At 40.5% G+C, this 13,236-nt stretch overlaps 1 protein-coding gene across 12 annotated transcripts in view; it reads right to left on the reverse strand.

The window, feature by feature from the left end:
- Positions 1-13,236, reverse strand: part of SPAG9 (sperm associated antigen 9) — a 107,350-nt gene that overhangs the window by 59,781 nt on the left and 34,333 nt on the right. For 5 of the 12 annotated variants that reach the window (XM_065562830.1, XM_065562827.1, XM_005305749.5 and 2 more), the window contains one exon: positions 1,942-2,036. In XM_065562830.1, coding sequence (XP_065418902.1) covers positions 1,942-2,036 — 95 coding nt within the window. Of the gene's footprint in view, positions 1-989; positions 1,366-1,941; positions 2,037-11,114; positions 11,148-13,236 lie in introns of those variants that run through there. The other 7 variants (XM_065562831.1, XM_065562829.1, XM_065562826.1 and 4 more) reach the window with 2 other exon arrangements.

The raw sequence follows: 13,236 nt of genomic DNA on the forward strand, positions 1-13,236 counted from the left end.
TATTCTATAGTAATATACTACCCTATTTGTCACAAAAGAGAAATAAAAAATAAAAAACCCACTGAAGGCGAGAGACCAAACCCAGGCCATGTGCTACATTTATTCTTTTAAAATAATCTTCCATTAGAACTAATTTTCTGACAATCACATTTTTAACAAGTATACAAATTTATTTAAGCGAGAGTGACAGAGTGATTAAAGAATGCCAAGTTTACAAGTTTGAAAGATCACATTTTAAAATGTGGCCCATTGTATTTCATTTTAAACTAGCACTAAAATGTGTCAAAATGATTTTTTCCCTCTTTTTTGTACTAATGCAGATCGGCTACTACTCTAGGCAACCAGGACAAACAGCACATAACTCAAGGGAGGAAAGAGTTGTTTGATTGCCATACAAGTAGAGAGATAAAGAGGAGAGGATAACATTTGACTGAACAATAGTGAATAGGCTCTTACAGCTCTAATACCCAAATAATGCAAGATTTTTCTTTCAAAGTATTTTAAATGATCAAGCAGTATTTTTTTAAAAGTGTAATGTAAAAAAATACTGAAATAATTATATATTTGAACAGAGCACCCATTACCATATGCTGTATATAAACTGGGTAAATGAAAGGCCTAAGCCATCGCAAATTTAGGACTATAATATTCGCTAAATACCTTACAACACAATGAGTGCAAGCTCTGTCTACAATGTTTAACAAAGCACCTCTATTCTGCTGGCAAGTTTGTGTCAAAGAGATTGATTTAACAGCTTTCTAAAGGAAAAACACACTGACTGACCTTGTAATTACTTAAAAAAACCACCAATGCAAATTTCCTTCAACAATTTAAAAAACTGTGCCTTGCCTTAGTCTATGAATACTAAATATACAGGACTTCAAACCTGCACTTGATATCCCGTTGCCTCTTTTTTAGATCGAAAGATGAGCAAGAATGAGGAAGATAACAAAGAAAACAATAAGCAGGGGTTCAGTAGGTCAGGGTACCTGAGTATCCTTGGTAGATTCTGCGTCAGAGCTGGCACACCAGTAGAAATAGAAAAGTGCACAAGCAGCAAAACAGAAAGAGATACTAAGATAGCTGAATTAATGACCACCGCCCCGCCAACGAAGCCAAACACAAATAGCAGCATGCATCCAGGACTCATGGCGCTGCGCTGGCATGGTGAAACGCCGGAACCAAGGCTACACAGACGACGAGGGTGTATCTTTGTAGTGAAAGTCTGTCATTCAGCCGCTGCCACAAAAACAATGCCATCAGCAGCAGATTTCCACTCTCTCCTGCAGCAGCTCCAAACCAATGACATCACTTCTCTCCTCCCCCACCTCCATAAACCATCGAGCTGCTGCTCTTAGCATCTATGCAGCAACCCAGAGAGACAGCCAGCTTATTACCTATTCTCTCCCCCTTCCAGAGTTCATTGGCAGAAAGCTTTGAGATCTGCATAATATATTCACATAAAGCTCTCAGCACAAGCAGACATTTAGACATGTTCCTTTGCAAACCTGTGTATAAAGCAGCAGCAGCAACGCAATATTCTTTACGTATTTTTAGACTCTGGTATTTCTGCGGTCTACTGTTATTTTGAAATTATCCATATCCTAAAAGAAACCCTGTCTAAATTTATAAAAATGTATGCCAAAATTATTACCCAAGACCAATGTACAGAGTATATATATATATATATATATATATATATATATATATATATATATATATATATATATATATATATATATATATCAACATTTAGTGTTACAAAAGCAAGTGTTCCCCCCCCACTGATTTCTATACTATTCTCCTACTGCATTCCAATCAACTGACAAATCTTTCTGATTCAGCCAAACTGTTGTTGTAGGATTAAAGAACAGACAGTCTTGCAAACATACATGAATGGATTTTTCTTTCATTTCCGAGTGAGAGCATAATAATGCTTACCTAATTCTACCGTGTGTGGTGGATTCTAGCAGATCACCCCCCGTTAGTTGATGAAGTTTCGTTCTTTCCAAGTGTTCCATATAATTGTGAATCATCTGTTTAAAACAAAATAGAGATACTGTAAGCAATATTAAGTATCATTTAAATGTACTGCAGTAGTGTATTTTACAGCCAATATTGTGCACCACTTCGCAATCCTCCTCTGCATATCGGAAAAAAGATACTAGGAGCCCACTCCATTTTACAGTTCAGAGTTAATTTCTTTCAAGGAAGTAAACAAATGTTAGCAAAATATTTGACTTTTATGGCAACAAGTGTGAACTGAGACCCTTTCCTTAAAATTTGAGCGTTAGAGAAAGAACCTTAAGTTATTTTTCAAAAAAAATTCTGTTTCACTTTAATCCCCTTAGACATATTCCTATATTCATGCACAGGCAATATTTGAATAGCAAGTGTACATGGTATTTCAGACAGAGTTCTGCAACTAAGTGTCCATAAATGGAAATAATGAAACCCCAATGACTGTAACCTGCTGAAGTTTAAACACATCCAGGGCTTGTGATATTTCTTTGAATGAATGGCAACTAAACCTTCTATATTCAGAGATATTGAGTATTTATAAAAACACACAGAAACTAGTATTATATGTTGAAACATTTTATCGCATTAAGTGTTAATACAGTATATAGCAAAACCAGCATCTATCTAGAATAGTCACCAAAATAAAATGAAAATATTTTAAAAACTGTATGTTTAAGTTTTGAGCAGTTAGTTCCTTTCTCAAAATGTGGCCTAATCTACTAGTTAATACATTAAGAAAGAACATGGTAAGTGTTTGGAATTTAAAGAAAACTGAAGTGAGATTTGATGTGTGTCTCAGGCTTTCCTTTGCCTTCATGTAGTCTGGTCAGATAATTCTTTGTAAAATACTGGTTAAAATTCCCCATCTACACCAAACTGCTACATAATGAAGATAAATATCAGACACCAGAAGACTGAAAACAGACACTGAAAAAAGTCACTGTGTAAAAGCAGAACTTCCTTTGACTCCATTGAATAAATTAGAAAAAAGCAATACCCAAAATCACAGATAGATACAACAATTGCTCATTGTCTTGTTTTTTGTTACCACATGTATGGTCTTTCAAATTTATATTTATAGCTTTCTGAAAATAAAATCAGTGTTGAATTTTATGTTCTTTAAATGTGTATTTGTGGTAGAACATAAAAACAGGAATAGGTATACACTCTGCACATGGTACAGATATATATTTCATGATTTTATTCAGTGAGGGTTTATAAAATTGCAAACATGGTGGTTTCTTACTAAACCAAGTATTTGTAAACAAAACGGTTGAAGAAACAGCCAAGCTATTTGAGCTATGGATGTACTATTAACCCATTTTATTTGTTTTTAAGTAGCCTTCTGTAAAAAGACAGAGTTGCATTATTTGTAACAATTATTTCACACCTTGGATAAACATAAGCCAATAACCAGAACCCTTACTAGTTCATTAAAATCTGATCATATCTAGGATATGCTGTGTCTAGATTTTGACCTAAAAAAATTAAAATAAAGGAACATTGGCTGGTTGGTATCTTAGGTAGTACCCACCATAAACTGATGGGCGCATTATCAATACCTAATTTGGCTAAAATTTGATCAAACCCTTCCTTTTGTTACCATTTCCTCATAATTTTGCATACATAATTTCCCTTCCCTCCTCCACTCCACAGGAACAAGTTTTGTACCTGCAGAATGAGGAAGAAATAAGACATCACAAAAGGCAGTACATTTCAGTTTTAAGCTTGTGAGTACAGTAGTTAGAATTTTTTTTTCTGATCCTTTTAAGATTTATTTTATTTTATCCTTAAGGTTTTCATTATTAAGTCATGCTGTTCTAGCTAGCATTTCACAGTCATTTAGAACAATGCTTAATCTTCAATAGCATGTGTGCTGTTACACTGGAACACAATAGGGTTTTATAAATCTATCAAGCCAATCAGGAGCATGAGGCATAAGGCTGAGTGAGATTAGAGTGGTAATGATAGAGCAGTCAATTTTATGAAATTTGTTTAAATGATAATGGTCATAATTGAAAACAGGCATTAAAACTACAATAGTATATAATAGCAGATTTTAGAACGTTAATGATTCATCATAACCATCATTGTGCAAAGCACTACAGAGTCACATCAAAACGAACAGTAAATACATCACACGAGTCACTGACCAGCAATCTTCCTCCCCATTTTTCATGCACACCTGAGAAGTGTACCATACTACATCCTGTCCAGCCAGTCAGCCACATCATCGAACCACACTTGTTGCAGGCGCACCCTGCCCCTGGTCCTTGAAAACTTGCTTTGGCTGTCTTCCTCCACTTATAATCCTTGACTATTTTAAAATACCAAGAGACCATAAACATTCAAGCCTTCTGTACAATATGGTTCTGATTGCATTTATAATATAGCCTTAGTAAATTTACCAGGTCAGGCCCAAGACCATGGGATGTTGTTCAGAAAAGAACATCTGCGGGGAAGACAAGAAGTGCACTTCACCAAGAAGAGGAAGAGCATCTTCACGCACCAACTTGGCAACCCAGTGAGGAGGGCTTTAAACTAAGTTCAAAGGGAGCAGATGACAAGAGCTCACAGGTTAGCATAAAAATATGACCTTAACAAAAGGCTAGAGGGAGGTGTGTGTGTGTGTGTGGGGGGGGTCATCACATGGAAAATTACTTTAGGGTCATTAGAGCAACAAGAGGGAAATCAGTGGGGGAAATCTGATCCACATCTTGGATGTCTATACAAATATGTAAGGAGTATGGGGAACAAACAGGAAGAACTGGAACTATTAGTACATTAGCTAAATTTTGAGTTCATTGGTGCCAGAGACTTGGTGGGATATTCCAGACTCATGACTGGAATATTGGTATAGAGGGGTATAACTTGTTCAGGTAAGACAGGAAGCCTAAAAATGGAGGTGGTGTTGCATTATACATCAAGAATGTGCATACTCGTTCTGAGGTGCAAAAGGAGGTCAGAAGCAGACCAGTTAAGAGTCTCTGTGTAAAGATAAAAGGGGTAAAAAACAGGGGTGATATCATGGTATGGCTACTGTAGTCCACCAAATCAAGGAGAGGAAGTGGATGAGACATTACTAGAACAAACAGAAGTATACAAAATACCTGGGAGTAATGGAGGATTTTAGCTACCCAGACGTCTGTTGGAAAAGCAATACAGCAAAACACAATGTTTCCAACAGGTTCTTGGAATGTACTGGGGACAACTTTCCCCCCAAGAAAGTGGAGGAAATAAGGGGGAAGAGTCATTTTAGACTTGATTCTGACCTACAGGGAGGAATTAGTAGTGAATCACTCCATTCACGCCCCCCCCCCCCCCCCAGCGCTTCACTCTCCGTCACTCGGTCTCCCTGACCCTCACTCACTTTCACCGGGCTGGGGCAGGAGGTTGGGGTTCCGGGGGGGGGGGGGGGGAGTGCAGACTCTGTGCTGTGGCCAAGGGGTTTGGAGTGTGGGAAGAAGCTCTGGGCAGAGCCTGGGGCAAAGGGTTGGGGTGTGGGAGGGCATATGGGATGCAGGCTCTGGGAGGGGGCTCCCACCAGGCAGCACTTACCTTGGGTGGCTCCCGGTCAGGGGCGCAGCAGGGCTAAGGCAGGCTCCCTTCCTGCCCTGGCCCTACGCTGCTCCTGGAAGTGGCCAACGCACCCCTGCAGGAGGACGGGGGGCACGTGGCTCCACGTGCTGCTCCTGCCTGCAAGCACGTCCCTGCAGCTCCCATTGGCTGCAGTTCCCCATTTTCAGCCAATGGGAGCTGTGGGGGTGGTGCTTGCAGGCAGGAGCAGCACACGGAGACCCCGCTCCCTCAAGGGCTGTGGGGGGCATACTGGCCGCTTCCGGGAGCAGAGTGGGGCCAGGGCAGGCAGGGAGCCTGCCTTAGCTCTGCTGTGCTTCCTGACTTTTAGCGGCCAGAGATTGTGATTGACTGGCAGAGGCTCCAGGATCAACCAACGACATACGGTTGGTGACCACTGATCTACATATACAGGCTAGGAGGAAGGTTATATTTACAGGGCTAAATGGTTCAATATATCCTGTCACACTGACATTATGATCCTTTATTCACCATTACCATTTTTTTAATCAAATATTTGTAAGTTATTCAATAGCATCTCATTAGGAAATTACATTATAGAAATGCTCCTATGCTGCACAAGTTTGAATAAGAATCCTTCAAAGTCACTGGAATAATCCAAGATTAGTCATCCTGACCAAAGGTTGCCTGTCTCCTTGTCACTAATAGGTTTGTTTCCTCATAGTTTCTTTGTATGCTGGAGACTAGCAGAAAAGTCATTCACTTAAAAAAAAAACAAGCACCCTACAAGTTTATTGAAAAATAAGCAAGCCAACATACACTATCAAGATAGATGTACAGATTAAGCCATTAAATAAACTATTCTTGCAGGTCAGAGAACACTTCCTGTGTTTCTCCAGGAAATCCTGCATTAACCCAGCCCACTGCTATCAACCTCTTAGTGTTTTCTCCAGGAGTTTTGATATTCTTCTGAGATTACTCCTCCCCCCTCCATCATCTTAAAAAAAAATTCTAACTCCTCAAGTTTTCTACACTTCCTGTGTTTATTTTAAGAGTGGATCTGACTCGAGGCAACAACTCCCTCCTCAGCATTATGTTTGAGATGTAACAGATTACTCTTTAAGTGTTACAGAAGTCTTGCATTAGACATTTCATCTTTAAAACATCAGTAGAAACTTTTGCCTTCCTTCACCTCTCGTTACCCCTTCTTTTTGTAAGAGTTGCACTCCAGATTCTATTCAATTCCTCAAGACTTCCTAGTATTGTTAGCTCAGCATCCTGTCTCCAGATCCCATGAACATTCTTGACCAGGTCCAGTTGTCCAAATGAAGCCAGACATACTGTTTTAATAGATAACAGGCTGCTCATTCTGGTCATGATTTTGTGGTCAGGTGCACCATTTGAGCAGATCTTCAAGAAGGGGTTAAATCTTCAAGTTTTCCAATAATAGCACTGACCAGAATCATCCCCTGATGATAATTCAGGCAGGTCTAATTTCTTCAGACTTCCCCAGCAGATGTGTGTGTCAGTCAGCTCCCTGTCCTAACAGTTACCCAACAGATGCCTCTCCTCTCTTGATAGAGTCCCTCTTAACACAGCCAAGTCTCTTTATGCTTGCCAGTTCCCAGGCTTTGGCCCTTCTGGACAAAGCCAGTCCTGCAGGCTCAGCACAAGGTTGAGCCAGACTCCTCAGAGTCAGTAACTGTCATTGTCCCATCATACAACCATGAAGTGTTTGCTAAGATGTTTTATCTTGAGCTAACTCTTCCCTGCCTGCTTGTTTTCCTTAAAATCCCTAACCAACATAGTCCTACAATAAACATCCCAGTAAGCTGGTTAACTTCCACATAATCCACTTTAATCTGGCATTTCTATTTTAGCAGAAATTTAAGAGATTTCTGCAGCCTGTCACAAGGATGTTCTTCTAAGCACAGTTTGCACTCTAGTGCTAAAAGTTATGCACCCATTGGGCAGAAATTATTTTATCTGAATTTAAATTAAAAGCATTCTTCCCATTAACAATGATTTCTGCACAGACGTATGCCAATTAAATAAGATGACGCGGATCGCGGCTATGGTAACATTCCAAGGCACTAAACCCATTATTTATACATTACATTAAAATTAATATTCAGAAATATTATATAACACAAGGTCGTTTAAATCTTATTTGGAACACTTTTTGGGAAATAAGTATAAAGTTTTACCTCAATTAGATACATATGATTGGTATAACTCTGCTTTGCCAAATTTGTAACTAAAAAGTTCTCTGCATTTCTTCTATGCTAGCCATCCTCCTGGCACTAGGACTGTTCAGGATATTTGTTTATCTGAATGAGCTTGACAAAGTATATTCCAAATGCTAAAGAAATGCTCACTGTTCGGTCACATTTTATCAGACAGAAACAGTGACAAATTTACACGGCCCAATTATGCTTCATTAAACTAAGCCAATACTCACTGTCAGGGGAAAAAATATATATATATCCTGTACAGTACCTCTCTGTTTTCTAAAGAAATGTTTCCTTATAAACAGGGAAGGTATTTGGGAATTGCTATCAAACCATCTTAACTATACATCATTTATAGCACGCCACTTTTGTCCAAGCTAATTACAAATTTTGAGACGTTTCTTCAGCTGTTTGTTCACACAAGTTTTTCTTTCCCAGCTTCCCACATAGGAGGTAAGGAGAAAGCGGTCTTTGTGGCTTGACTTTTCAGTACAGGAATATCCTTACTTCAGTACAGGAATATCCTTTTCTTTGTTGATTACAGCTATTAGTGTCATCAGACCTTACTTACAAATGCTATTGCAAGCCTGAAAAGTTAGATTTCCTATTTACATATAAATGCAGGTGAATGAAGTAGTACAGCAGTTCTCAAATTGTGGGTCGCGACCCCATTTTAATGGGGTCGCCAGGACTGGCATTAGACTTGTTGGAGCTTGGTGCCTGAGCCCCACCACCGGGGCCGAAGCTGAAGCCCCAAGGGCTTCAGCCCTGGGTGCTGGAGCTTAGGTTACAGACCCCCCTGGGGCTTTGGCCCTCCCCCTCCTCCGTGAGGGGGTTGGGGCTCGGGTGGGCTCAGGCTTCAGTCCCCCCTCCTGGGATCATGTAGTAATTTTTTTTTTTTTTCCCTGTCAGAAGAGGGTTGCGGTGCAGCAAAGTTTGAGAACCCCTGAAGTAGTAGATTGTGTAGTCATGAACTCTAAAAATATTTAAATCTATCATTCCTTAAGTTCCCCAGCATCCCTCTTCTCTGTTCTGGTTCACGCATTGCACTGACAAGTCTACTGTACTCTATGCATTAGCAGCAGAGAGAAATTTAATAGAATATTGACAGTATATTTCAGTCTGCTGCAGAATTATTTCTGCTTTGAGCCGTAATGTCAAAAAGAGGAAAGGATAAGAGAACACACCAATGAATGAAAGATAGGAAAAAACCTAGACAAGCCTGATACACTAAAAAGTGGGATGAGGAGAGCAAGAGAAAAAAGGGCAAGGGGAATCAACAAACAGTAAAAGACAGAGGACAGTCGCATGATTTAGATCGGCGGTTCTCAAACTGTGGGTCAGGACCACAAAGTGGGTCACGACTCTGTTTTAATGGGGTTGCCAGGGCGGTAGCCAGGTGATGAAGCCAAAGCCCATGCCCCACTATCTGGGGCCGAAGCCTGAGGGCATCATCCTTGGGCAGTGGGGCCGAGATTACAGACCTCCTGCCTGGGGCTGAAGCCCTTCAGCTTTGGCTCTCTCAACCCCCCAGGACAATGGAGCTTTGACCTCCCCACCCAGGGTGGCAGGGATCGGGCTGGCTCAGGCTTCGGTCCCCCTTCTTGAAGTCGTGTAGTGATTTTTTTTTTTTATTTTATTTTTTTTGTTGTCAGAAAGGGGTCGCGGTGCAATGAAGTTTGAGAACCCGTGGTTTAGACAGCTGTCAGAGCTAATACTACAAGCTTCAAACGCTCCTTTCATTATTTGATCAACTGACAGGAAAAATCAATTGTTATTTCAGTAAGCATCAAGGATTATTACTTGCAAAGACAAAGATGAAGTTGATTAAAGAAAGAAGAAAAATATTCTTATTTAGAGAGATGAGAGTAGAAGATAAGTTCCTCAAGCAAATATTGTGGTGAAATCACTCAGCTGAATCAGAGGTTTGATTTCATGCTACAGACCCTTGAAGGCAACTTCAAAACTACATTCAATCTGTAGAGTGATGTTATCCAAGTAATTTTACACTAAATGAACAATGAGGTTACCAGAGCAGAACTGAAACACTAGGAAGGGTAGTGAAGGGGTTAGACAATAAGAAAATGGAGAAAATTCAAGGGAGAAAATCTGATATCACTCTCTTTTCGTTCTATCTGGTTTCTCTCAGTTTGAATCCAACTCCATCATGATTCTTTAAACAAAATAAAAAAATACATGTGCATAGGACAGGTGAAGATGGACTCGGTCTTATACTGACATGACAAGAACACCTATGAGCCGCAATATAAAGAAGCAGGTGAGGTATGAAAAGAATTTCATGTTTTCCAAGACTCCTTGGTGACCCTGTAATGGTACTAGAAAACCCTACAAATTAAGAGACTACAAATTAGTACCCTGTTATTTCCTCCACTATTATGTGTATTGCAGTAATGCCTAGAGGTCCAAGCCCATTATACCAAGCAAGGTATACACCATATGAGAGAGCCTGTTCCAAACATGATAATCACAAAAGTTTTTTTCTCTTACTTAATTGGCCTCTCAGAGTTGGTAAGACAACTCCCACCTGTTCATGCTCTCGGTATGTGGGTATATAAATCTCCTCAATATATGTTCCACTCTATATGCATCCGAAGAAGTGGGCTGTAGTCCACGAAAGCTTATGCTCTAATAAATTTTAGTTTCTAAGGTGCCACAAGTATTCCTGTTCTTTTTGAGTTGTATGTGTTTCTCTCCACCCCTTGTCTGTTGTGTGTATTTAGCCTCTAAGCTGTTTGGAACAGGCTCTCTCATACGGTGTATACCTTGCTCGGTATAACTTCTTTTCATACCTCACCTGCTTCTTTATATTTATATTCTTTAAATTTGTTAGTCTCTAAGGTGCCACAAGTACTCCTGTTCTTTTTGCGGATACAGACTAACACGGCTGCTACTCTGAAACATACAACACAGAATGAAAATGTGCAGTTTGGCAAATGTCACGTACGATTTTTATAAAGGGTCTGGGGAGTATTAGGTTGTGAGAGAAGTTACTAAAGGGAGAAAGCCAAGGAAAAGAAAGGAGGGGAACATGGAGTGACACCTAAGTGAAAGTGACTGAAAAGGAGTAGGCTAGAGCAATCAGTCAAAAAGCACAGCACAGGAAACGGAATGCCCAGAGTAAAAACTGAGGAAGAATTGTGACGAAGGGCATGGGACAAGAACGAGCTGCATTAAGTCCTTTTCCTTTGTGGTAGAAGATAGTCACCTCAGTGATAATAAAATCTAAGGAAACAACTTTCCCCACCCAAAAGAGTGCATTTTAAATTGTAGAAATGTTTAGTAAATTATTTGAATAAACCGAACCTGCATAGCTTGTTGTCCATTTTGGAAGAAAGTCTATATAAAAAACAAGATATTCCAAACATTCTGTTAGAGTTCATTAAATCAAGTTAAATTGATTATACACATTTGTTGATCTCTCTTATAAATGAAGAAAAATTTAAACCTTTATATTAATTTCTATTATGGTAATGCCTGGAGGCCCCAGTCAGGATCAGGGCCCATTGTGCTAAGTACTGTACCAATACAAAGAGACATGGTCTCTGGTCCAGAGAGTTCACAATTTAAACAAGCAACACAAAAGGGTGCAAGAAAGTGATTCAAAGTCTGAACATTTTTTTAAACATACCACATATATCTTATAGGCAGGGCTGGTTGCACCTCCTATTAAGCTTGCTTGTCACTTCCCATTACAAAACCCTGTTTTCAATTGCTTATAACTTTACCAAACTAACCATTTGGGCTGAATTTTTCTATACCATGGGTCTGCCTTAGTCTTAAATTTTTTAGAAAGTTTCAGCCAAAACAGTTCAGCAGTATCCAAGAATGAAACCAAGGGGAAAAGACTGCAATGTTAAAAATAATCCTGATAATCTTTACTAAGACTCTGCAGCACTCCTGTGCTTTGGAGCAGAGGTGGTGTCTGTGTCAGGGATGTACCTTTTACTGTTCCTGTGATAATCCACTCAAGTCTGGCCTCTGAAAAAATATCAGTTCACATATACTCAAGTAGAGAAGTGCTAGAGTTTAACAGCTAAAATTCCTGAAGAATCCATGCTCAATGAGCATGCTCCAGACCCTCACAGCTCCTAGTGCTGGCTAAAAGAAGCATGCACCATCCCCACAGAGCATACTCTATTCCCAGAGTGGGGCCAGGCTGAGAGCAGGGAGCCTGTATCTCCTGCCTTTACGCTCTCAATGACACCCTGCTGGCACCTAGACAGCCATCTGACTCAAACGCAAAGGAAGTACTGAACTGTGGGGGGAGGGAAGAGAGCATGGGACAAGAGGGAAGGGGAGGGAAGGAGGCAGGATATTGGACTAGAAGGGGATGGAAGAGAAACTGACTACAAATCGATGGGGACTAGAGCTGGCTGAGCAAAAAGACTGAACGGAGAGGCAGGAGAGGGTAAGTGGGTATTGGTTGGGCATCAGACCAGAAGCTTGGGGAAAAGGGGATACGGACTGGCCAAAGCGGGAATCAGTGTGGGAGAAACAGGAGACAGATCTGACAAGGAGCGGGGAAGTAAACTGGGACTGGCTGGGCAAAGAGACTGGGTCAAGGAGCTGGGTGAGAGGCAGTGGAAGACAGACTGCTTGAGGAGCCTGTAGATGAAGACTGAGAGCCAGTATGGGGAGGGGAAAGACTGGAGGCCAATGAGAGACATGACAAGAATAGGTTAAAAGGGACAGGGCAGAAGGGGACAAGTTTTGATTGGGGATGGGGGAGGAGGGCAGGAGGAAAGACATGCAGAAAGGACAGGGCAGAGGGGATTAAGACATGAAGAAGGGTCTGTGGCCACTACAATCGACTCCAGAGCCTGGAATAGACTTGGAATATTCATAAATGGGCAGTAATGTGACAAAACTGTTGTGGACAGCAAAAGACGAGCCAAAATTTGACATTTAACTGGTTTTGATGTGAAATTCATTTCCAAGGATTTGTTCAGAAATTTACAACTCAAATTCAGCAGCTCAACAGATATCAAAGTTCCGGTTCGGTCTGGGAGACAACTTCTATTCAGAACCAGAAAAACAGGCAATGATGTCTACACAATCTGTTCAGAAGGATAGTCTGGCCTACTTGTAACAATACGAAAGGAGAAATTAAGACTTGTGGGTACTAGTCTTAGCTGTACCACTGATTATCCTCTGGGCATAATTCTGCATTCCTCACATACCCTTAACTTCAGAAGCTACAAAAACTTCCCAAAACCCACATCATGGGATCCCACAGTGCTCTGTCTTAAGTCACCTCTTCTAGTCTATTTTTTTTCCCCTGTTAGGCCTCTTATTTCCTTTACTTTCTCATCCCCACAAAGAAGCCATTCAGTCCTGTCTTGATTTTTCCTCTCTACAGCTCTTCCCCTCCTGTTTGGTTCTTTCTGGTTCTCTTCCTTTTTTTTTTTTTTTGGTCGGCTTCAGG

The sequence above is a fragment of the Chrysemys picta genome, chromosome 12 (genome assembly GCF_011386835.1).
Source record: "Chrysemys picta bellii isolate R12L10 chromosome 12, ASM1138683v2, whole genome shotgun sequence".
NCBI classification, from domain to species: Eukaryota; Metazoa; Chordata; order Testudines; family Emydidae; genus Chrysemys; species Chrysemys picta.